This window comes from Toxorhynchites rutilus, chromosome 3 (assembly GCF_029784135.1).
Source record: "Toxorhynchites rutilus septentrionalis strain SRP chromosome 3, ASM2978413v1, whole genome shotgun sequence".
NCBI classification, from domain to species: Eukaryota; Metazoa; Arthropoda; class Insecta; order Diptera; family Culicidae; genus Toxorhynchites; species Toxorhynchites rutilus.
The window spans coordinates 101,312,671-101,336,161 of record NC_073746.1 but is presented as its reverse complement, the minus strand read 5'-3'; the positions used below and the strand labels follow the sequence as shown (position 1 = coordinate 101,336,161).

General features: G+C 36.1%; 1 protein-coding gene and 1 long non-coding RNA gene across 2 annotated transcripts; one reads left to right on the top strand and one right to left on the bottom strand.

Moving 5' to 3' along the window:
* Positions 1-10,249: 10,249 nt before the first annotated feature.
* On the bottom strand, positions 10,250-11,029 carry LOC129775836 (uncharacterized). Its single transcript, XR_008743017.1, has 4 exons — positions 10,914-11,029; positions 10,811-10,857; positions 10,509-10,566; positions 10,250-10,323 (listed from the first exon to the last, which is right to left on the bottom strand). It is a non-coding gene; the product is annotated as an uncharacterized LOC129775836 (long non-coding RNA).
* Positions 11,030-13,178: 2,149 nt separating this feature from the next.
* On the top strand, positions 13,179-21,981 carry LOC129778860 (cuticle protein CP14.6-like). Its single transcript, XM_055786000.1, has 2 exons — positions 13,179-13,339; positions 20,920-21,981. The coding sequence occupies exons 1-2, from the start codon at positions 13,331-13,333 to the stop codon at positions 21,310-21,312; spliced, it is 402 nt and encodes a 133-aa protein (XP_055641975.1). The 5' UTR covers positions 13,179-13,330; the 3' UTR covers positions 21,313-21,981.
* The last annotated feature ends 1,510 nt before the right edge of the window (positions 21,982-23,491 follow it).

The window sequence follows — 23,491 nt, the reverse complement described above, 5'->3', positions numbered from 1 at the left end:
ACAAGTATATTTAATAACAATCCTTTTATGTTTGGTATGATGCCGAAAATATGTGAACGGAAGAATTATCATACGATTATTTTATTTTACATTTCCCTCTGAAGTTTGCATCTCTCCAGTGTACGTACTTCTCGAACCGCGAATTTGCTTGATTTGATTAACTTCAGGCACTCAGTTTCGATTTTGCTATGTACGTCGAAAGCATATTGTTTAATCTCTAGACGTTATCGCAGCAAATGGTTATCAACATTTTACCTAATCATTAAAAGGTATGCGTAAAAATTCAGTGAGCAGAAGATATGAAGGCATATCCTTCAATGCAATCTCGAATAACCGAACCAAAGCGTTGTGTTCGTACCCGCTTTTGTAAAACACTTTTCGGAGTGCAAGAAAAACATGCGGGTGCTGAAGTAACCTCGGCTTGCATAAATCAACAACTTCAACTTCTACTTTTTATACTATAGAGACTTTAAACTTAGAAGTTCATTTGCCTCTAGTGTCTGCACGATTTTCCCAGGTTCCTAAGTTCAGAAGGCAGTGTTAGGGAAACATATTCCTGTCTGCACAACGGCAAGCGAGTACAAAAGTACTCGCAGTTTGCATTTATTTGCAAAGTCGATTCCCGCTCCTTGAATTAAAAATCTTTGTTAGGGAAACACATTTCAGTCGGAACATAAATACCTCCGATTTGCATGAATTTGTAATGCCAATTTCTCTAAACACCTTGGTTCTGAAGTCTGTTTTGGGGGAACACATTTCAGTCGGAACAAAAAAATACTCAATTTTCAATGCCAATTTCCACACGCTTCATGGATTTGAAGTGAAGACAAAAATACTACCCACTTGCATGTATTTGCAATGCCGATTTCTCCGACGCTGCATGATTTTGAAGTCTGTGTTAGGGGAACACATTTCGGTGAGAACAAAAGTTCCCTTACTTTCATGTGTTGGCTATGCCGATTTCCCCAAGGCTGATTGGTTTTGATGGCTGTTTTGGGGTAACCGTAAATCGGGCCAATCAAAACGAGGCAGTTAGGGCGTTTAGATAACGCACAGTTATTCAATTTTTTATCTAATGAAAAATAACGTTTTATAAATTGTGATAGAGGCGTACAAATATTCCTTATCAATTGATGCAAACATCTTTACGATTACGTTCGAGCATTAGGCATTCGAAATCTTTCATTTTTCCTGCATGTTCTGTGTTTAGGTTCTCATTTCACCTCCCATATATTCCGGTTAGACGTAGTTCCACGTCGAAAGATTTAATAAATGCCATGTAAGCTCAATGCATGCATTGTGATAGATTATGTTCTTCGTTACAAGTAAAATTTCCTTTTATGTTTGATATAATCCCTGAGACTACCAAAATATGTGAACGGAAGTATTATCAAACGATTATTTTATTATACATTTCCCTCTAAAATTTGCATCTCTCAAGTATTTGCTTGATTTGATGAACTTCTGGCACTCAATTTCCATTTTGACATGTACGTCGAACGCTTATTTAGTCGATAGGCGTTATCGCAACAATTGATTATCAACATTTTGCCTAATCATCGAATGGTATGCGTACACCAGCAATGCCAATTTCCTCAGACACCTTGGTTTACAGGTCCGTGTTGGGGAAACACATTTCCGCTGGAACAAAAATGCCCCCGACTTACATGTATTTGCAATGCCAATTTCCTCACACTCCATGGATTTGAAGTCTGTGTCAGGGTAAAACATTTCAGTGGGAACAAAAATATCCCCAATTTTCATGTATTTGCAATGTCGATTTCCCCAAGGCTGCTTGGTTTTGATGGCTGTGTTGGGGAAATCGTAAATTGAGCCAATCAAAACGAATCAGTTAGGGCGTTTAGATGACGCTTAACATTTTACAGTTATTCAATTGTTTATCTAATGAAAAATAACATTTTATTAATTGCGATAGAAGCATAGAAATATTCCCTATCAATTGATGCAAACATCTTTCCGATCCAGTAAAAAATGTTCGAGTTTTAAGCATTCGGAATCTTTCAATTTTTCCTGCATGTTCTTTGTTTAGTTTTTCATTTTACCCCCATATACTCCGGTTAGACGTAGTTCCACGTAAAAAAAAAAATTCGGTATAACCTTTTGTTATATTTTTTATGTCTTTTAATGAACATTTATTTTCCTACATTTTCTTGTTTGTCCAAAATTTTGTAGGCCTTATGTAGGTTTCTAAGTTATACATTTTGGTAAAAACTTAGGTCCTTTTCAAAAAGTAGTAGTTAATTATTTTTTTGGAGATTCCAAGTATGCAAAGTTGCTTAATTACTTTAGTCCCTAGGATAGTCCTAGAATAAAACGTTGCATATAGTTTGTCATGCGAAATCGCATGTGGATTCTCTTTTTATGCTACTTTTCTTAAATAGTTACGATTTCACAAAGTATTGAAATTTCATAAATTTTCAAAAATTCATATCTCTATCTTTGCCACGGCACCACTGTATGTTAAACTTTGCTAAATTTGGAAGATTTTCTAATAAAAACATATCAAAATGTGTCGAAGAGGGAATGTTTTGAGATATAAAAGTTTTAAACATATGAAGGACCGCTCACGGGTTTTCTCGTGTTTCGCATTCCGTCTGTTACGGATGGATCACGAAAAAAACCCGTGTTTTCTACACATGATGGTTAAATCCTTGGTCTGTCAAGAATCTAACAAGGCATACCGATGGCTCACATTCGTCTCATCCACACCGAAGGAAACGATCTCATTCGTGGAATCCAAACAAATGAAGCGTACAAGTTTGCCCCAAAACGTGCGGTCCCAAGCGTATGTCTTACAGATTCCTTTGCGGTCCTTGATGTGTTAATATCAAGTTCAATTTTAACATATATTTTGCATAAACTTATATTTTTCTGAATAGTTAATTGTTTTTTCAACAACTTTGTCAAATATCATATTGTAATCAGACATTTTGATTTTGAGAATCCTCATCAAAATTTTCTGTTTCGGCTGATTTGACGTAGAATTGTGTTATGTTATATTTGTCATATATTCGGTGGATGTTTAACCCTGTTTTATATACCAACATAAACCAATATTGTATTGCTTATTCGCAACTATAATCCTGTCTTGAAGATTGTAAAAAAATCAAACCATCTTGCAAACACAACTTGCTGTAGAGCGCACTCGACTGTTGGCACATTTTCAAATGAGTTCTGAACCACCAGTTACGCTACAGTTTCCTGCAGTTCAGATTAGCATGCTTTTTTCATCAAATCCAAATTGTTCCAATCTGAAAAATCAGATTTTATTCAGTGATGTTAACTTGTTACAAACCGTGGAAATTACTTTCCGATGCATTCCTGTATAATAATGATCGCAATTTTTATTCATGTATCTTTTGCACGGAGGAAATTCATTTGCATCCATCCTCATACACAAGCAGACGATAAAAAAATCGTACTAAATATTTCTGTGAGTGCGATTTCAAGCCTTTTCTTTTATTTTCGCGAACACCGTCCACACTTCGAGTCAAAAAGCTGCGCCTCGCTCAAGATACAGACGCGTGCTTCTCTCATCTTCGTCGGCTCGACTGGATGTGAATAGAGCCACAGAAAAAAATGTTGAAAGTGTTCTCTATCGGCATGTCAGATTCGCTGAATATCATATTTAATAATTAGCATATTAAGGTAATTAATTACTACAATAAATATATTTTCCGCTCCGATAGGTTGTGAGAATTCGCAGATTTGTCACAATTCACCGCTGGGAGGCGTCTGAAATGTAAGTCAGCCCGTACGGTGGCGATGTCCGAGAATGGGGGGATGCGGCAGTTTCACCAGGGATTCAGTGAAAAATGATTGCTATGGCCGGAGGCTAATGATAGGTTTTGCATCTCAATTGATGTTCTCTCGCGGGCTGTGATATCACCTTCTAACGTTAGGATTAGATCGCAGATCCTGGTAGTGCGATACTTTACAGCACGATGGTATCGTTTTGCGCGCGAATATTTGCGACCGATATTATTAGTGAATGTGTTGCAGCACAATGTGAAGATATATAGAACTGATGTAAAATGTCAAACTGTCATCCAATAGCAAATAGGCGAGAACTCACGCAAAATCAGTTAGCCCGAAGGTTTGAACTCAAATTTCTGCAAATGGAATCTGATGGGGTGTGAATTCGCATGTCATCGCCATGTTTGAACGAATGAGCGTTTTGTTTCGAAAGAACTTTCAAAGAACGTTGACTGATCGGTAGTATCCGTGGAGTAGAATCGGGCGGATATAATTAATCTTCGTTGACAACGACTACAGTAGTGGGTGCTTTGTGCACTGCTGGATTAGCTTGAAGAATGGAATGCTCTCACCCCGCGGGCAGAAGGTATAAATTTGCCACGAAGATGCACTTAAAATTCATCGTCTATCTTAATATCAATTCTTTCGGTTGGAGGAAGCTCAGTGAATGAGTGGATAATAACGGGGGTAAATGTTACTGGTATATCAGCCTCTAGCACTGCATAAACATTGTTGGCAACATAACTGAACAATCACGAGGTTGAAAATGATAAGTGTTTTCGCTGAAGAGCAACCTTCTTCGGGGGAACATTTAATTTGTTTCTTTGGCTAATTCCAACGAGTTCAAAAAAGGTTCGATTCCCACCGAATGTTGCTACCAGAGGTAGCTTATAAATTAATTGGGTGTCTGAAGTGTTAACATTTTCAAATTGGAATACAGTGCAATTTTTGTAATGTAATCGAAATAAAGCGTCGTTCTTAGTTCTCACGACTTTTTTTCTTTTGAAGCAAGTGTTGTATTTCTATCCAAATAGGTTAGAAAGAGTTATGGTTATCGTGGTTCAGAGGTTAGTGGCATCATTGCTGAGCTTGTTCTTTGGGCTCCAATCCCATGAGCTTTCCGTTGAACTATTCCCAAAAAGAAAAGAAAAAACGAAGCGAGGTCACATTTTTGTTCACAAAGCTTCGAATAATATAGGTGAAATATGTATAAAAAGCAGCTCCAGATCAAAATGGATTACTTAATTTTATTTGAAAAGCAGAAAGGATATAAATGCAAAAATTATGAGCAATACTGATTATTAACGTAAGCACCCTACAAGGTTGTAACAAAGCATCCTACAATGCTATAACACAACAAGTGTTGAAAATTTTCAAAAATGAAATTTCCTCGGGATTATATCCGACGTATTTTTCTACACCATTTCTGGAAGTTTTCTACTGTATGTTCGAATCATTGGGTTAAGTGTCTAATAGATGTCGTATTTTTTGACGTATAACTACGTCTTTCAAGAAGGGTGCCAAATCAAAAAACAGGTCACGTTTTTATGAAATAAAGTTAACGTTAATAACTATTTTTGCCGCGAACGGATTTTTGCGATTTACATACCAATCGAATCGGAAATTCCCTAAGATTTGTTTGATATGCTATACATTACAATCCCATAGTCTGTATATGGTTTAAATTGATGAAAATTGGAAGCATTCCCATTTCCTCATTCATTTGTTCTGTCCATTTGTGTGCTTTCCCGAACAGAGCTGTCAATAACGAGCAACTTATCGACGAGTAACGAAGGGGAAATCGTAAGATGTAAAGTCTCCGTGAATGAAGGAAAAGAAAAAGAACGGAGGGGAATATTTGCCTAGAGTATAAACAGTGGATACGTGGATACGTGCACCCGTGGCCGAGTGGTTAGCGTCTCACATTATCATGCCGGGTGTTCGGGTTCGATTCCCGTTCTGGCCGGGGAGATATTTCGTCAGATAAATTTCCTTCGACTTGCACTGTGGTCACGCGTATTCTAGAGCTTGCCCCTCGGATTACATTCAAGGCGTGTTATTTGGCTCAAGAAATCTCAACTAAGTATTAATGAATGACGCTAGTTAATGCATACGTTGAGACGGCAAAAGTTCCACAGGGAACGTTAACGCCATTCAAGAAGAAAAGAAGATAAACAGGGGATCTCGCTGAGGCAAACTTTCTGTCTTCGTGAAGAATTCGACTGAACAACATCGTTGCTGGACGAGCTGGGCGGCGAGGGATCGAATGCCTTTCTCAAGGCAATGAGGGTGGAGGAGTAATATTATGGATAAAGTAAAGTTTTCCAAGGGCCTTTTTGAAGGTTAGAGACGAATGAACTGAAGAAGTTTACAGTCTCGAGCAAGGAAGGAAGGCAAACTTTAAGTATCGTTCTGTGTTCAAAGCAATAAATATCGCTTGTTCTTCCTTGTTTTGTGTCATCACATGTCTTCGTATCGGATTGAGCTGTGGACGCGACCAAATTTCTCACTCGCTGATGTCTCTGACATTGCAATCATTACATCAAACTGACGCCATTTCATCAAGGTTCAGCATTTCATAATTAAGAGGGGAATCATTAAACTAGACTATCATCGGATCACCAAGAAAATAATTTTTCAGGAATTTTGTGTGTCATTTGGTTTCGCATGACAGTAGCAAAACTATCTTCACCAAGGATGAAGGCTAAGCTAATCAAGACCGGTAATATTAATTGGCGATCTAACGCAAAACGTAAACGATCGGTGAGACATCTGGATTTTGTTTTTGAACTAAGAAAATGATGCTAATGTAACCTAAAACTCAAAAACAAATCACGTATATTTTACTTCCGGGCTTTCCAAGCTAGTTCTCACATGCAGGAATCTTACATTTTACTACTTGTGTTTGATTGTGCTCTCGAATTTCATTCTTTAGTTCAACCATTGTCAACATTTTTAAAGTTTTCACTACTGAAAGAGGTAAATAAATAACATGATATATATAAAATTGCGCAGAATTAAATTTCTTACAAACTCATCGCAATCAAATAATCTTTTATGATTATAACATTGTGATTTATGGAAAGAACTACAAACCTTCCATAAGCTCACATGGCAAAATTTAAAACCATCATCACTTTCACCGCAGCGCCGCCTAGGTGTAGATTTGTACGTTAGATCGCCAATAGAAAGGGCTTCTTTTGAGAAGCGCGCAAATCGGATATAAGTGTGTGTATTTTTAGATGCTTCAAGCCATCGATATATGGATATCTGTGTGCTTACGTGCGTGCTTCATAACCCGTACGCAAGTATAGTACATCTGTGCTAAAACCCCTTTTGTATCTGCTCACTTGTGCATTGGCCCTGTCGTGATGCAACAATCGCCTATTTTTTTATGCTATGATTGACGATTGGTTGCCGTTGCAATTTATACAGTCTTAATGATACATATAAACAAGAAGGGGAGAAAGCGGGAGAGAAATATTTACGCTAGGGTATTAGTGATGAATCTCTGCTGAGGAAAATATTCAGCCTTTTTCCAAGCAGTTAACATTGTTTGTTTTCTGTCATCAATGTATTGAACTGACGCTATGGTGAAGCAGGTGTCAAGGTTGTGCGCCAAAATTTTTTTTGGGGTATACCAAGTTGTTCAATAAGTTATATTGAGTTATTAATTTATAATAAGTTATATTGAGTTATAATATGAAAGCAAAACTGCTTTCAATTAGGGTTGTATTCTAATCTAGATCATTATAAAGCAGTGTTACTCTTTTCGAGGTTATGGAGATTAACAGATAGAGTTTATTTCGTTAATTTAGTCACCAAGAAAGTAAATGTCGTTCTAGAATTTTGTGTGTGCTGCATTTTGTGAATTTTGTGTCAGCTGCGCTTATCTCGATCATGTATTGTTCTGCGAGCACAAGAATGAATCATCAAACAATTATCGTTAAATGACTGCCCTGAAAAAACATTTCAGGGCGACCAAACTGGTAGAATGGTTATTTCAAAATTTTCGTAGCATTATAAAATAATATCTGCAATTATAAACAAGCGACTTGAACTAAACCACAGCGTAGTTCTACGTCCACAATGCGGTCGTGTCTTGAACCCAACCTCCTATATTTTTTACATTGATGTATTTAATACCATTTGATCTTTTTTTATGGGAGGCCCTACTCTGGAAGGTAAAAAAAAACGGATTGAGCCAGAGACATAAAACACAATTTTCTGCATAACTCTAGAACTAATCAAGCAAATGGAACCAAATTAAGCATATGGAGGTTTAAGGGTATAATAAATGTTCCTATGATGGTTAGACTCTCCACCCACCCTCTAAGGGGGGACTGCCATGCAAATGAAACACGAACTTTTGAATTACTCGAGAATTAATCAAGCAAACGAAACCAAATTTGGCATGTGGAGGTTTTAGGGTGCAATAAATGTTACTATGGTAGTTAGACACTCCTCCCGCTCTTCAAGGATGGGCTTTCATACAAATGAAACACAAATTTCTACATAACTCGAATACTAATCAAGCAAATGGAGCCACATTTGGCATTTGAAGGTTTTACGGGGCACGAAACGTTTCTATGGTGAATACACTCCTCTCCCCTCTCTAAGGGGGGCTGCCATACAAACGAAACACAAACTTCTGCATAACTCGAGAACTAATCAAGCACAATTTGGGATGTGAGGGTTTTTGGGTGTGAGAAATGTTTCTATAATGGTATGGCAACACTCCCTCCTCTGGAAAATTCTCGGAAAATTAAAATCCCATATGTTCTACAATTACATAGTTACATGTGCTGTTAGTCCATTTGATGTTTGCGCTAGCGAAATTAATCTTTGTTCGAAACTGGAAATGGATTTTAATGTGATGAAACGCACTCCTATATCTTTTTCTATCTGTACCAAAAAAAAAAGGATCGCCGGATGTGTTGATAAGAGCTCGAGGAAGAAATTTTCCGATTTAGGGCTGTCTTTATTCTATCATATTTTCTGTAGCAAACATTTATTCCATGTTACGGGGAAAAATGTTAAAAAAAAATATTGAAAAATCTTGAACGAGGATTGTGTCTGAAAATAATCTGATATTATAACGATGAGTTCTGTTAGAAATTCTGGGAATTTTACGTAGTTTGCCGGGTCAGCTAGTATAACTATAAAATTAATATCACAATTGCTTCTTTAGAGTAATCCCTTGGTTTCACTATCATTTCATATGAGAACTACATTTGAGTTATAACATAATCGACAAGAATCTATCAACACTACTCACTATCGTTTGTTTTTGACGTTTCCTTAGCGAGAGCACGTAGAATTTACCATAAATATTTAAATTTCTCCCGTGTTCCATCAGTTCTCATCATCGTTTTCAGTTTACTGGGATGGCTTGGTAAGTGTTTCGCAGTAGACTATAAAATATAATAAAGTGTAATGTAATTTTCGTTCAAAAAATAACAAAATAAAGTGTCCGAAATTTGATTTAGTGTCCGAAGTTCGATTTTTATTCGCTTCATTTGAAAATCATTTTATTCGATGATTTTTTTATGTTTTCAATCAAAGAGGTACCAAAATTGAAATCATATTGAACTAATTTATTAAAAATATCAACCAAATAATACCTGTGCATAAAGTTTAGACCTGTTTTCTGCATCATATGCCTTAAGCGTCGGAAATATGATTCAGAACGGTATCGGGAAGAAATAAAAAATCGACTTCTTTATTTTTTTTCAATGATTTTGTGGATTAACACAATTTTTGTCAACTAACTCAATAGCCAATCCAATTAACCTCATCAACCAGTTTTTACTTGATCTCTAATGAGTATAGAAAGTTATTTGCAGAAGATGTTACAATTTTTTACTCTCTGACACTTGGTCCACTCTGTCCAGATCTAATAATATCTTCGATCAACTTTTCAATATCTATGATTTGTCTGAAAACCATATACACTTTGTTTCAATACGAGTCTGAGTTAGTTACGGTCTGACTTAAGGGCGTTGTTACGGTACCATCGAGCTAGTTACCTTTGTTCAAGCGGTTGCGTACGATCACAGCAAACTAGAGTGAAAAAATCTGACATTATGGAAAAAGCATCTCTAACGCCCAGTCTACTTTGTTGTGTAAAATTGGTCCCAACAAATGGTGTCGACAACGGTACCGATATCATGCCATTTTGCAATGATTTTGTCGACCTACCCTTCGTATTTGACAACCAATTATGAGCCAACATTGGGCCAATCTGGCACCGCGTCGACCACACGCAAAACTGCTCGACCCTTATTATGGCTCTGTTTCTTTTCAAGGAAATGAAAATAAAATGTAATGAAAGAAATACCGTTGGTAAGAAATATGTATTTTATTTCTAGAATAAGCAATTTACACTTAAATACAATTGCAACTTGAAATACAATCATCAACTTATCGGTTATTCACTTAGTTTTATAATGTAAATCTAAATATATATTTATGTTAAAAGTATGTGTAGTATATAATAATATTAATGTCTGTCGGTGGAGCGGTGGAAGGCAATGCGAGATTAACCTGAACATAAATAAAATAATTAATACGAAAGTACATTATACGTTAGAGATAATAGGAACGATGACAAAAACGATTCCTTGGTCTAGAAAAAACCAGAAACAAGGAACCGTTTTTACTATTAGGTCGATTCCGTTCATAACAAAAAACATGAAAACTATGCAACAAAAATAAATCATTGTACTCACCTGTATTTACTATGATGCCTGTTGAAACTGGAGCAATAAAAGGCAATGTGAAATTAAACTGAAATAAAAATAATAAATAGTATACATGTATATAAAATATTATAGCCTATAGAAACGATATTATTTTTATTATATTACTGGAATAAATATTCGTTAACAGATAACAAATATTTATTCCGGTCACATCCCTGGATACGGGAAAATTATCCGGCACAATTATTTTAATAATTCAACTGCCTCTATGTCTCTGCCGACCAATACAACAGATTTTTCTGATAGAACAGTGAAATAAACTTACTCACCTGTCCTATCCGTCTACTCTGAAGTTCGGGAGTTCGATCAAGCCAATCTGAAACGAATTAAATTGAGTTTAAACTGAAAATATAAGCAATTTTTAATACTTACAAAAATCGTTTCTCTTTCCAAAAACTGTTGTGTTGTGTTTTGACAGTTCAATGAGGAAAAAAAAGCTGCTGTGATAGCGATTCGCTCAATTCGTGTAGTTTTATTGTGATTATAGCAGAAGCTTAGGGCAGTGCTGTTTGCGGGTGGCAAGGCGGGGTAAAATTCCGGCACTTTTGTAGCACTTTTCGTCACTCGGTCGACACTGTGCTTATAACCGCTCGAAAATATAGGAATCTGGGCGTGCAGAAGGCTTTTTTTGTGATAGAAGTTTCAATTAATTCTTTGCTATAAATTTAAACCTTTTATTTTGTAAAATTACTTACTGATTAGTGAAGCGCATAACCAAAACGGAAGTTGGACAGGTCAATTGAAAAGCTAGAAAAGAAGAGGTCGCTGAATTGTGAACACAGATATGTAAAATGTATTCAGTAGATTTGAATTAAATTTTATTTATTAAATAAAGTATCGCTATCAAAAACGGTGAGTTGCCTTCCGATTGCTGTTGCAAAAGGCGTATTGTAGTGTAGAGGCAAGAATTTTTGACGTTTCTTCGAGCTCCAAAACAATAAAACAAAGAATATTTTTACTATCCATTGTATGATTATTTGTTTATCTATCTTTGAACAATAAATCAAAAATTGAACAGAAAAATATATTCCTAATTAGAAGTTATTTCTAAGTTGAAGTTATTTCTTATGGCCGTATCAAGGCGCCTTGGTTCTGTTCAGGACCACCCACAGGTTCAATAGAGTTGAATTTCTTGTGGATCCCTGTATAAATAATTCTATATCTATACTCATCCACTCAAACACTAACAAGAAAACATTTCAGCGTTCTTTCAAAATATCCATTCATTCATTCGTTGAAAATTAGGGACGAATGACCTTCGGATTAAAGTCCCTTAAAAACAAGAACAGAACATCATTAACAATTGATTCAGATGTAACTTCAAACAAATGGTTACCATTCCAACGTTAGTCCTACGTCACAGATATAACCCTCTTCTTATTTTTTGGTGTAGGACTACGTCTTTGATTTTTCTTTTTATTATTTTTTAAATTTCAAATCAATCCCTCAAGAATCACAATTAGATTAATACTTAGAAACAAAACTGGTTCAAACCAACAACCATTTCAAAAACCAAGAATAATAAAACAAAAGTCAAACAAACGAATGTTTTAATTAATTTAAAATATCTATTTCCGTGTCGAGAAAATCCTTTTCGAATACAAAAAATGAATAAACCTGCAACATTCATAATATCTTCAACACAAAATAAGAACTATACATTGTGAAATTACTCTTGTTGGATTGAACGTCACAGATATAATACACATGTGTATCTTCTTATCCACTGCCCTTTTAATTATTTTCCTATTACGAGCCTAACGCTTTCCTCATTAACTGCAACCACAAACTGAAGAAAAAAAAAGGTAAACATCTAATGCTCGCTTCGCGCTTCGAGATTCATCACAGCTATCATAGGTCGTTCCGTAGCGCAAAGGATCACCCAGGTCACCGTGTCAAATGTGGTAGCGCCTCTGCTGCATGCTGCAGGCGTGTACTGTGGACATGCAACTTTCCACTGGCGCTTGGTCCAGTGCTCTGCCAACTTGTTCGGAGAAACCAAACCCAAAGAATCTTCATCCAAACTGCTCAGTTGATGCCTGTTTTTTCTCTCTCGCAACCTGTGCGGCGCAGGTTTGATCTACTCTAAGGAGGGGACGACGGAAAACACTTGCCGCCCCCGGTAGAAGCTAGCCATCCGTGCTGTGTTTTGTTTCCACCGCATCTGTGTAGTGGTGCGGGGATTCTTCAACGCTTCTGGGCCTAATCGATACTCCTTTGTGCCTAGGTGGTTAGTACTAAGCTATACGTCACCTGGCCCCTGCTGCCGGCGGATGCTACTGCCACACTTTTCTCCCTTCGCTCGGCATGCTACTAATAATCATCACGACGACTATGGTTTGGTCGTCCCCCTCTCCGGTGGGTAGATGCACTCCGCCACGAGGATGTGCTAGTACTCTCACCTGGCAGGTAGTGCACACGTTGTTCTTAGCCGCGTTCGGTTGTGTGTGCTAGAGGGGCTTTGCTGGCAAATTTTTGTCGGTGTGCTTGGCGCACTGGCGATATTGTTTGCGTACAATCGGCGTATTAATAATAATCTCTTTTCCATATTTTAATTCTACAGCTGCCACTGCCTCTCTATTCCGATTCCGAGCGGTTGATGAGCAGGGTATATATTACGAACAACGGTCCCAAGAACCATATCATATTGTTTCGTGCCTTCTAGTGATCAAGATCTGCCACCGACGTCTCTCAGTAGAACATCAGCTGTTTCAGTCAGTTTCGGGGTTCGGCGAAAAATTCTAAGTGTTATATTTTCGCGCTCGCATTCCAAAAGGAGAAGCAGTACCATGAAATTCGTAAGTGTTTTGGCGGTTGTTTCGAAAGGAATACATAAATAATTTGTGCTCAAGTAAATCGCAAGTTTACCGCGAATGCAAATCTGGTGATTGTTGTGATTGGAAAAGATTGTTGTGACAATAGATCCATGAACTGAACTACTTTATATTGTGTTCTTATCGACATAGACGTGAGTGCCTTGATAAGAGCAATCTACCAGTGGAAAGCGCAAAATTAAACCCCAAAGTTCATAACGACAATAACTTCAAATATGTTATGCGAGGATATTAAGTGCAAGGATGTTTTCTGATCGTTAAGTTGATTTTAATCCATTATCATATTTGCTCAATGCATGTTCCTGACTAGGTTACCTTCCGAATGAACTATATCCTATATATATATAGGATCAAATTGATTCTTTAGTGACCGCATTACCGCGTTTGAAACTATAAATCATTTAAGTGTTAGTAACGTTTGTAAGTTTTTTGTAAAAGAAACCATAACTCGAATTTCATATTTCTGATTAAAATATTATGTACGAATAAATTGATTGAAAATTGATGACCTATTTAGGAGGATAAACATTTTCAATACACCGTTGAAAAAATTTACTCAAAAATTGAATTTAATTTTCATTTCATTTTAATTTTTTTTATTTGAATTTTAACAAAATTATGATTTTGGGTAGTTGACACCTTAACTACAATGTTTTAAAAAAATCGGAGATGGTCGCGTCAAAATCGGCTGCTTTCGGCTGATTTGGCGTAGAATTGTTCACAAGTAGTATTGGACTTTTCTTGACCTCTTAATAATGTCCCTCAAAAGTTTAAATCTGGCTGTTTTTAATATCATAATAATTTGTGTGGTTCGACGATCCACATTTTGATCAATACGTGGTGAATTGATGTTTTGCTGATAACATATTGAGATCAATATAATGCATATGCGTATACTCTTTGATTAAATTGATATTTTTGTGGTAATGGAGCAGTAATGGAATTTTGTCTTCTAAGATGTCAATCGTCTATGGCTTATCAGCGTATACCAAAAACTATATGAAGGTTTCACTAAAAATAGTCCAACGGTTTTGAATTGTGTTTTGTAATCCGTAGTTTATTTTGAAAATCATTCGTCTTCCGGATTCTGGGATGAATATAAACAAACGTAACCTTGGAATACACCGGATCATGTAAAATTAACCGGCTTCAACTTCTTATACAGAAATAATTATTTTCAATGTGAAATTTACACAACGGTCGCTGGAATATTATGAGCAAAATTATTTTATGATATATTCAACGAAATATGCCCATTCATGAATATTGGTAGCAATGCTTATGCAGTATGTAATGGATGAACAAAATCGAACGAAATTCTAGTATTTCTTCTTGAAACGGATTCGTCGTCGTGACTACAAAGATTTAAAGAATGAGGGTAAAACCGATGAACAATCAAGTTCTCAAATAACGAGTGCTGTCGTTGCGAACAGTCTTCTCCAGTCCTCTCCCAAAATGCATACAAACTTCATAGATGTTGAGATCCATTTAAGATCCATTTAAGCATCTCTCATTCTCTCTAAAATTACTCTTGGCTGTCATTGGAATTGTTGTGCTTTAGTTTCATAAATATAACTTTAAAACAGCAACTCCTACAAAAAAAATAGTTCTATGAGTATTTTTAAAGAAAATAATCTGGATTTTTTTTCAAAGAAAATAATTTTGCCCATTATGCGATGTATGGACGACTAATAGCCAAACATATTTTCCGGAAAGACGTCGTCAAATATATTGTCTTTCATGAAAATCAAATTTTTATGATTTTTTTTTCTTTAATTACAATTAAATTTTTTAAAAATTTTCAATATTTTCAATTTTAACAATCGCAATTTTCAAAAATGATATTTACAAAAAAACTCTCTTTCAAATACTTATTCAACTGGAAGTAGGTGGTTTTAGTTTTATTTGCGCCTATTTTCAATATTATACTTGAAAAATGTTTATAAAAACGTAAAACTTATGATTACTCGCAACTTAGGCATCATACGCATACGTTTCATCCTGTTTCATAAAGGGTGATTTCATAAGCGTTTGGTTTTTATTTTACAAAAAAAAAACACAGGAAAATGTTTGAAAACATAACATTTATTATTGAGGGTTAGAAATCAATTCTTCCCATTTATTGTTTGAAGATTATCTCATACAAATGCTGTCTATGGCTATGTTTTAGATGATCAATATGTGCATATCTGATGGTATCTCACAAAAACACTTGTGATGTTGTTCTCTAGGGCTTGAACCAATATAGGTTTATCTTCATAAACAAGAGATTTGACATACTTCCAGGGTTACCATAATAAAATATGTGTTTTTGGTCTGAAATTTTTTTTTTGTTAAAAGCTATTGTTTTGTTCTCGTCGGGGTCAGTAGTTTCTATTCCCACAGCTTCAACGCCGACGTAAATATCTTCAGATGCTTTCCAAAATCTCCAAAGTCTGTATTAAAAGCTCTACTTTCCACACTATTTTAACACATTGACTGAAGTGAATTTTATAATTATATTGCAATAGATTATTAGAGAATGTTAATACAGAACTCAAAATTTGACAATTTTCGTGACGCTACGATAACTTTTATATATGTGTACTACCCATATGCTGCCCGAAAACATAATCCTGTGTCAAATCGTCTCGATGGTTCTTTTAGATATTTTCAATTCGTAATAAAAAGTTTCAAAGCAAACGAATTTCCACAACAGTTTGAGCGCATTTTTAAAATCACATTCTCTTTAGTTCCGTATTTTAACCCCTTCCCGTATTATTTAATACGTCACACATCAAGTGATTTCACTAGCCTGCTGAGCGTTCTAGCGCCCAATGTTATTCAAGTACTCACGAGTGAGACTCGATGTTGTACGGAAAAGGGTTAATAAGAAAAAGATAAACAGTGTTATTTATTCATTGCAACGCTAACCGATACCGCAGACGTTTGTATCAGAATTAAACGAATTCAAAGACTATATGAAAAAATAGGTAAAATGGGACAAAATATTATTAACATCAAGCCATAATTATTATTGGAACGTTATTTAAAAAAATCTGTATATTCTGTATGATTCCCAAAAAATCTGTAATCTGTATTTACAGATTCATGATTCCAAAAAGATTAAAAAAGTCTGTAGAAATACATATTTTTAACAGAGCATTGATTTTGATATTAATATTCAATGAATTGTTATTATCATTTTGTTGCTATTGAAGTGATAAGCTTTCACACTACTTTCTACTTTATTGCGTAGATCATTGTGTTTACGTTTTGTGGCTAGTGTTTCCTCGTGAAAGCGCTATTTTCAGTGAGGTTTTTGCCGTTTTCTTAGCTGCCCATGTTTGTATAGGAGACGTAAGCGACAAAATAAACAAAACCGACTTTTTCGCCGTTATACATTCTACGCAAGGTAATACGTTTGCTCAACATGCAAACAAACATTTTTTGTTCGAAAACATTTGAGCAATTTTGAAAAAACGTTTCTGAAAAATCATTGTTTGTCCGCATAACATATGTAGTTCCATACAGCTTTCATACATCGTTCGAAAATCAACAATTGTCAGTATTATGTGCTATAAGCTAAATCTACATTTAAATCACATTCTTTGCAGAGTTCAAAATGCCTGTCACGATAGTGTCTTATTACTTAGTGTTTCCTAACAGATGAATATAAGAAACAATTGAAACGCTGCTCATATAATTACTATTTCCTGTACACTGCACTGCGATGAACAAAGAGAAGCAATTGTGTTTTTTAATGTAATAATTACCTAAATTTCTGCATTTGAATCTTCAAGTAAATAATGGAACAATCAGATCAGTAGTAAAATTAAAATAATATTGGCTCTTAGCATTATAACTCCTCGGATTCAACATTCGAATTATTCCATATACTCAGCATTTACTCATACCGTTGATGCGAGTCACTCCACCATCCTTATGCGATTGATCGTGATATCGGTAAATCATTTTGCTAAAATTACCAACATTGCAGATTGCCTTTATAAATTCAATAATTGAAAAAACACGAACCTGCTGTTCTTATGATATCCCAGAGTATTCAGGAAAAAAGTACTATCATCGACTCGCAACAAATCCAGAGCACCTTTTCCAGACATTTCACTAAATGTCTTCCAAACCTCTTTGATTTTATCCGATACCAACTGAAGCTACCGACGGAGACGTTTTGACTATTATCGGAAATGTAAATACTAACGCTACCGACAGAGCAACCTGGTGATTACGTCTAGCTATGCGAACAAATGTTCATTGAATCGGTTGATTGTCCGCATAAATAGATGCAAGTGTTTTCCAAATGGAAAAAATATATTTAAATCCGCAAAATCTCCTAGGCCCTCTTTTTGCCCATAATATCATAGAACTTGACAGATTATTCCATTGGAAGTTTGCATGGTTACGCTTGTAGGCAAAAAAAACAAAACTAATGGTATTGGTGATCCCAACACTAATGGTGTTGGTGGTTACGTCTCCTATGCTAACATGGGCAGTTAAGTACCCGCTAAATATGTGTGTAATGTGAGAGTGCGTAGTGAATAATTAAGGAATTACGTCAGGAAAGCCGAATAAAAAGGGTTGTTTTGTATGTTATTTTTACACATTCATCTTCATAAAACAAATAAATTTCCAATATTTGAGCGATACCATAATGGTATTTCCAATACACCCGGTATCGGTGTATGTGACATGGAAAAATAGTCTGCAACCAGATTTCTCTGATAAAGCTACTGATTCTGAGGAATAAGAATAATACTGTTCTTTGGTCCATTTGGCACCTTCAATAATGAAAATGACCTGAAAATTTTCATTCCTTGAAAACAAAACCGTTTTATGATATCATGAAATTAACTATTGGATATGCAACTTAATTTGTTCCGTTTATTTGCATGAAAAACACATTTCTTTAAATAGTAATTCGGATCGATTTTTATTTAATAATAAATGAATAAGGTTTTTTTTAAGTAGCTGAAATAATTATTGTATGAAAAAAATGAAATAAACAAAGCTATGACTATTATAAAATTAAAAAAAATATCGGAATAAATGGCAGTCGGAAGGTACAAGGGCTGGGCTGCAAGGCTAGTGAATCAGAATTTCACATCCACTTTTTTCCAAATAGTTTTTAACTCGTACAGCAACATGTGGTCCAGCGTTGTCACGATGGAATATTATCGACTCGTGACTGATCACATAATCTGGACGTTTTTCGACAATTTCTCGCTTCGTACGGATCAATTGAAGTCTGCATTGATCGTTTGAATAGGTTTTAGCAGCCCATAGTGGATTATATCCCTTTGATCCCATCAGAGCATTACTTTGGTACCATAGATAATCAGCTTCGACATTGATGTTCCTGGTTGAACTGCCTTTACATAGAATCTTTTGCATTTTAGATTGTCAAAGTGCATACAATTTTCGTTCCCGGTAACGATTCGATGCAAACAAGACATTCTTTTGTGCCGATCAAGTAACATTTCAGACGTTCAAACATTCTCGTTCGACATCTCTCGCTTCTAATTCGTATGGAACATAATTTCCTTGCTTTTGGATGTATCCTGCGGCTTAAGCCGTTTAGAAATAGATTGTCTAGTTGCTCTCAATGATTCTGCAAGCTCTGTTTGCGTTTTACACGAATCTTGATCGAGTAATGTCACTAATTCTGCTTCTCCATTTTTTTTCGGTTGACGCTTTTTGTTTTTAACACTGAAATCACCATTTTTGAATCTTCCAAACCATTCCTTACAAAATCTATCCGATGATGCAGAGTTACCACAAACTTCCACACGCATTCTATGCGGTTCAGCCGCACTTTTCTTCCAATCAAATCAGAATATCAAAACTTCCCGCAAATGGTGCTTATTTGCAACGAAACTTGACATTTTCAAACGCAGTGAAGATTGAACTTATTGTACAGAATTCGAAGACTTGCAAACAATGTTTTATAAAACAGATGTATAGACATTTCGATTCAGCACCTTGACCCATCTTGCGGATACGAAACGAAATAAGTTAAATTAGTTAGACTCATCCTTCTAGAAAAATATGTTTAAATATATATTTTTATTCTAAAAGTAACAAATCGATTTCTACAATCATGAAGCATGTTTGCTTTGAATTTGTTGGAAAACTCTCACCATAGTTCTGGAGATGTAATGAGTTAAATTTTGCACTCAAATACAAACTTAACAATGGTTGCAACGAGGCTCTAGAAGGCTTACCCATTTACGATCGCTATACGTTGAAAGTCGAATTTATGAAACGTTTAAAAATGTGTGTGTCGACGAATGTTTTAGTTAAATTTATGACCTAGTTATGACCTAACAAAAACAAAAGAATGTAATTTTCCTCTCACTATTAATCTCTATTATCAATAAAATTTTGTGGTTAAGTTTGAGCATTTTCAGTTTTCCATATATTCTACACTCTATTATCCTGTTAGTGATATACATTGTGTTCATAAAATGTTCCCTGTAATTGTAAGCCTCTTCCATGATTATCCACGATGGTATATGCGATTTTTTCATAGGCCAAATACTCATTATATAGCTTACGTAATCAAATAAAAGAGGTCTTCGACATAATGTTCGAATAGAGTCATCCGGTAATTCAAGCCATTTTACCAGAGCTTGAAAAAAATAAGATGAAAATTAAGAGAACCATGAACGAAATGGAAATGTTTCGTTCATGATTCTCTTAACTTTCGTCTTAATTTTTTTTCGTAAGATATATCCCATTATTATAGGAAATAAATAATGAGAAAATCGAAACAGATAACAACATTTACAGAAATATCACATTGTACATCCGTCATCCAACCCAAATGTGAACACCTATTTGTTGCGAGCTGTTCTCAGTTTGTAATTACATTTAATTGCCCATGAAATAAACTATGAAGACATCAGAATATTCAATTAACATTTTAAGAAGCGATTATTAGTCGCTATCTAGGTGATTATAAATTACCGTAATTGATTCGCCGAGCCTTCGGCTCTACTAATGAGCTGTTCTAATGCACTTCTATATTAGTATAAAACTCAATGAATAACCAAATGTCAATCATCGGCTGATAAATCGGTTTCCAATACTATTCACCGCCCCGCCGATCACACAGCCATGTATTAAGCACACGAACTCATCCGCTTGTCAGTTGCCTCCTCCCCATTTGCATAACTATTAGAACTAATTTAATACTTTTATCTCGCAATGGCCCCGCTCGAAGCTGCCCATTGCCCTGCACGTTTAATCTTTAAAAAGATTGCGTCTTTCGTCACTGCGAAGCATAGTGAAATCATCTACCGTGCAACATCTCCAATCGCTAGAGTAACGATTCTCCAGACACCAATTGGCCCCAATATGGCCGCGCTGTTTGGATCAGCGAGATCAGTGTATGCCTCTTCGGCTCTTCGGCCGCAAATAAAGTGCGCGAATTTATTAGCGATTCCTTGCAAAATAGACATGCGTTTGAGCTCATCAAGATGAGCGCGAAGTTCAATAGAGATCAAATTGCTAATAAAATATATTTACCTCGTTTAACTTCCCAGGTGATCGTACTTGTAGCTGTTATTGCTGCCGCCTCCGCCCAGATCCGTCCACTTCCGGTTCCGATTCGGCCAGTGCCGTACGGTGGCCCTGAAGCGGGAGCCGTGATCTTGAGCCAGGTCTTCGAGCCCAACCCAGACGGCTCGTACATCTACAGCTACGAAACGAGCAACGGAATCCGGGCAGACCAGCGTGGTTTCCTGAAGAACCCCGGTACACCCGGAGAGGCTCAGGTCATGCAGGGATCCTACACGTACACCGGTCCAGATGGCGTGGTTTACACCATTACCTATATCGCCGATGAGAACGGTTACCGCGCCGAAGGAGCCCACATTCCGTCCGCTCCGGTCGCCACGCGATACAACCCACGCTTCCCCAATGCTCCATTCCAGTAAGACAGCAGCGGTAACCCGATCGCCAGTAATTTAGTTATGATATTTATTCGAAAAGTGCGACTAAGCAAGCAAATGTTCAATTTGCTCTCAATTCCTGCTTATGTACAACTTATCCATTCAACAGAAATCAACGAATGCATCCGCCATCCATACTCATCATCTAACAACGGCCTGTGTATAGTATAGTACTGTGATTATCTAAAACGTAATAATTCATTCATCCCTTCCACGTTTATTCTCGACTCTCGGCACAGGGAAACTGCGCAATCGCAGATCGAACAAATACTCCTCATTCGAGCGAGACTCTGCGCACATCGTGGGTGTCAAAACCACCCATTTTCCCATCGAATACATTTTGTCATGATCCCACCCCAGAAATGCAAAATATATTCTGCCATTTTCGCGAACACATCCACGAACCCCTATCCAATTCCGCCAGTTGTGATTCATCTTCTGCCATGCCCCCTACGAAACAAGTTGGCCTACTCACCATTTTAGTTGTACAGTAACTATGAGCAACACTCTGTAATGATAAATGTAATTGTACTCGTTTAAAATAATTGTACATCGAATGATTTTTTTGTGTCTGTAATTTTGTAATCTATAGCTGAAATGTGAAATAAACGCCTGCAATCGCCCAACACGAAAGGGCGCCTTTCATAAAACAAACGGTAATAAAACCCAAACATTGCTTCACCAGAACTGACCTTCCGAAAGAAGACCCATCTTCATCTACTAGCACCCAAAGATCAGTCGGATCAGGTCTCGGTTGACTGGGAGAAAATTAATCTTACCCAGAGCAGCAGAAGGTAAGTGGCCACAAATCATAACGAAATGGATACCCACTGGTTATACCAGCACGGCAACCGGTGTGTCAGAAGAATAGTAACAAATTATTTGAGATTCAAGCTGTAGCGTGGTGTTAAATTACTTATTTGAAATGTCGGCTGAACCCTTGTCAAGGTTTAATCAAACAGAGGTAGATTTATCGTGAGAAAACTCCGACTCCGACTTCGTTTTTTTAGGCACCAAAGTAAGTCATTTAGAAATTAAGCATTCCCTACGGAGATCCAAACTAGAGTTCAGTTTTTGATATCGTGAAACCCGAATCATCTTGATTCATGGACACGTATAATAATGAGACATCAAATAGTAAATACGGATCAACACAATTGAAGACAATTGAAGTCCGTGATATGAATCCGAGAAAGATCAACGCATCCTTTTTATTATTTATTCATGATTAATCAAGTGCCGAAATAGTTTAGTTTATCATTATAATTTATTGATACTAATAGTACAGACTTATGATTTATTTATTGAATTCTTCAATCAAAGAGGCTTGGCTCTTGAACGATGTTAATTGATGATGATGGTGACCCACCTCATACCCCTACGAAGGTTTGAACTGGCCGATTTATCTAATAGATAATATTTACATTGAACCAAATTAGGATATCAGTATTATAAAACAAAACAGCGAACTGACTCTGTTGCAGACATGAATTTCTATTAATCGAACATCATAAATAGGCAAAAACTTTAAAAGAAAAACAATGGTCCTATCCTTATCGACATTATCATAATGATAATCCCAACTTCAGACCCAAAGTTTTTTTAAGGAATGTCAAGAAAATTTCCAACCCGGGAAGATCCTTGACAGATTGGGAATCGAACCCAATATCTAAAAGTGTCTACTTAGAACATGATAGAGATCTGCCACATTCACAAATACTCGATATAACCATCTTATGATAAGATAGTGTACGACAATTCTGAATGAGCTATCCCCATTCCAGTTTCCACTTCAGACCCACATAAAAATTTCATTATTTATCAGTGTTCTGCCAGTGTTCCATTAACATAGTCCAGGCCGACCAAACGCGCGCGAGGCTCAAACTCTCGTAGACAACGCTTATTACTTTTTTTTTACAATATACATAAACAAAACAAAAAAAAAACATCATCATCAGTACGAACATGGTAGTTTAACCTGTAAATAAATTTTATTAATTTTTATCAATTGAAACATAAATGAATGATTTAGGAAAAAAAATAAAAAACCTGTTTACAAAACAGATTTTACGTGTGAAATACACATTTTCTTGAACTCTGCCATTGTTGCCGCACGTTTAATTTCTCTGGGCATCGAATTGAAGATATTTATACCTTTATATAA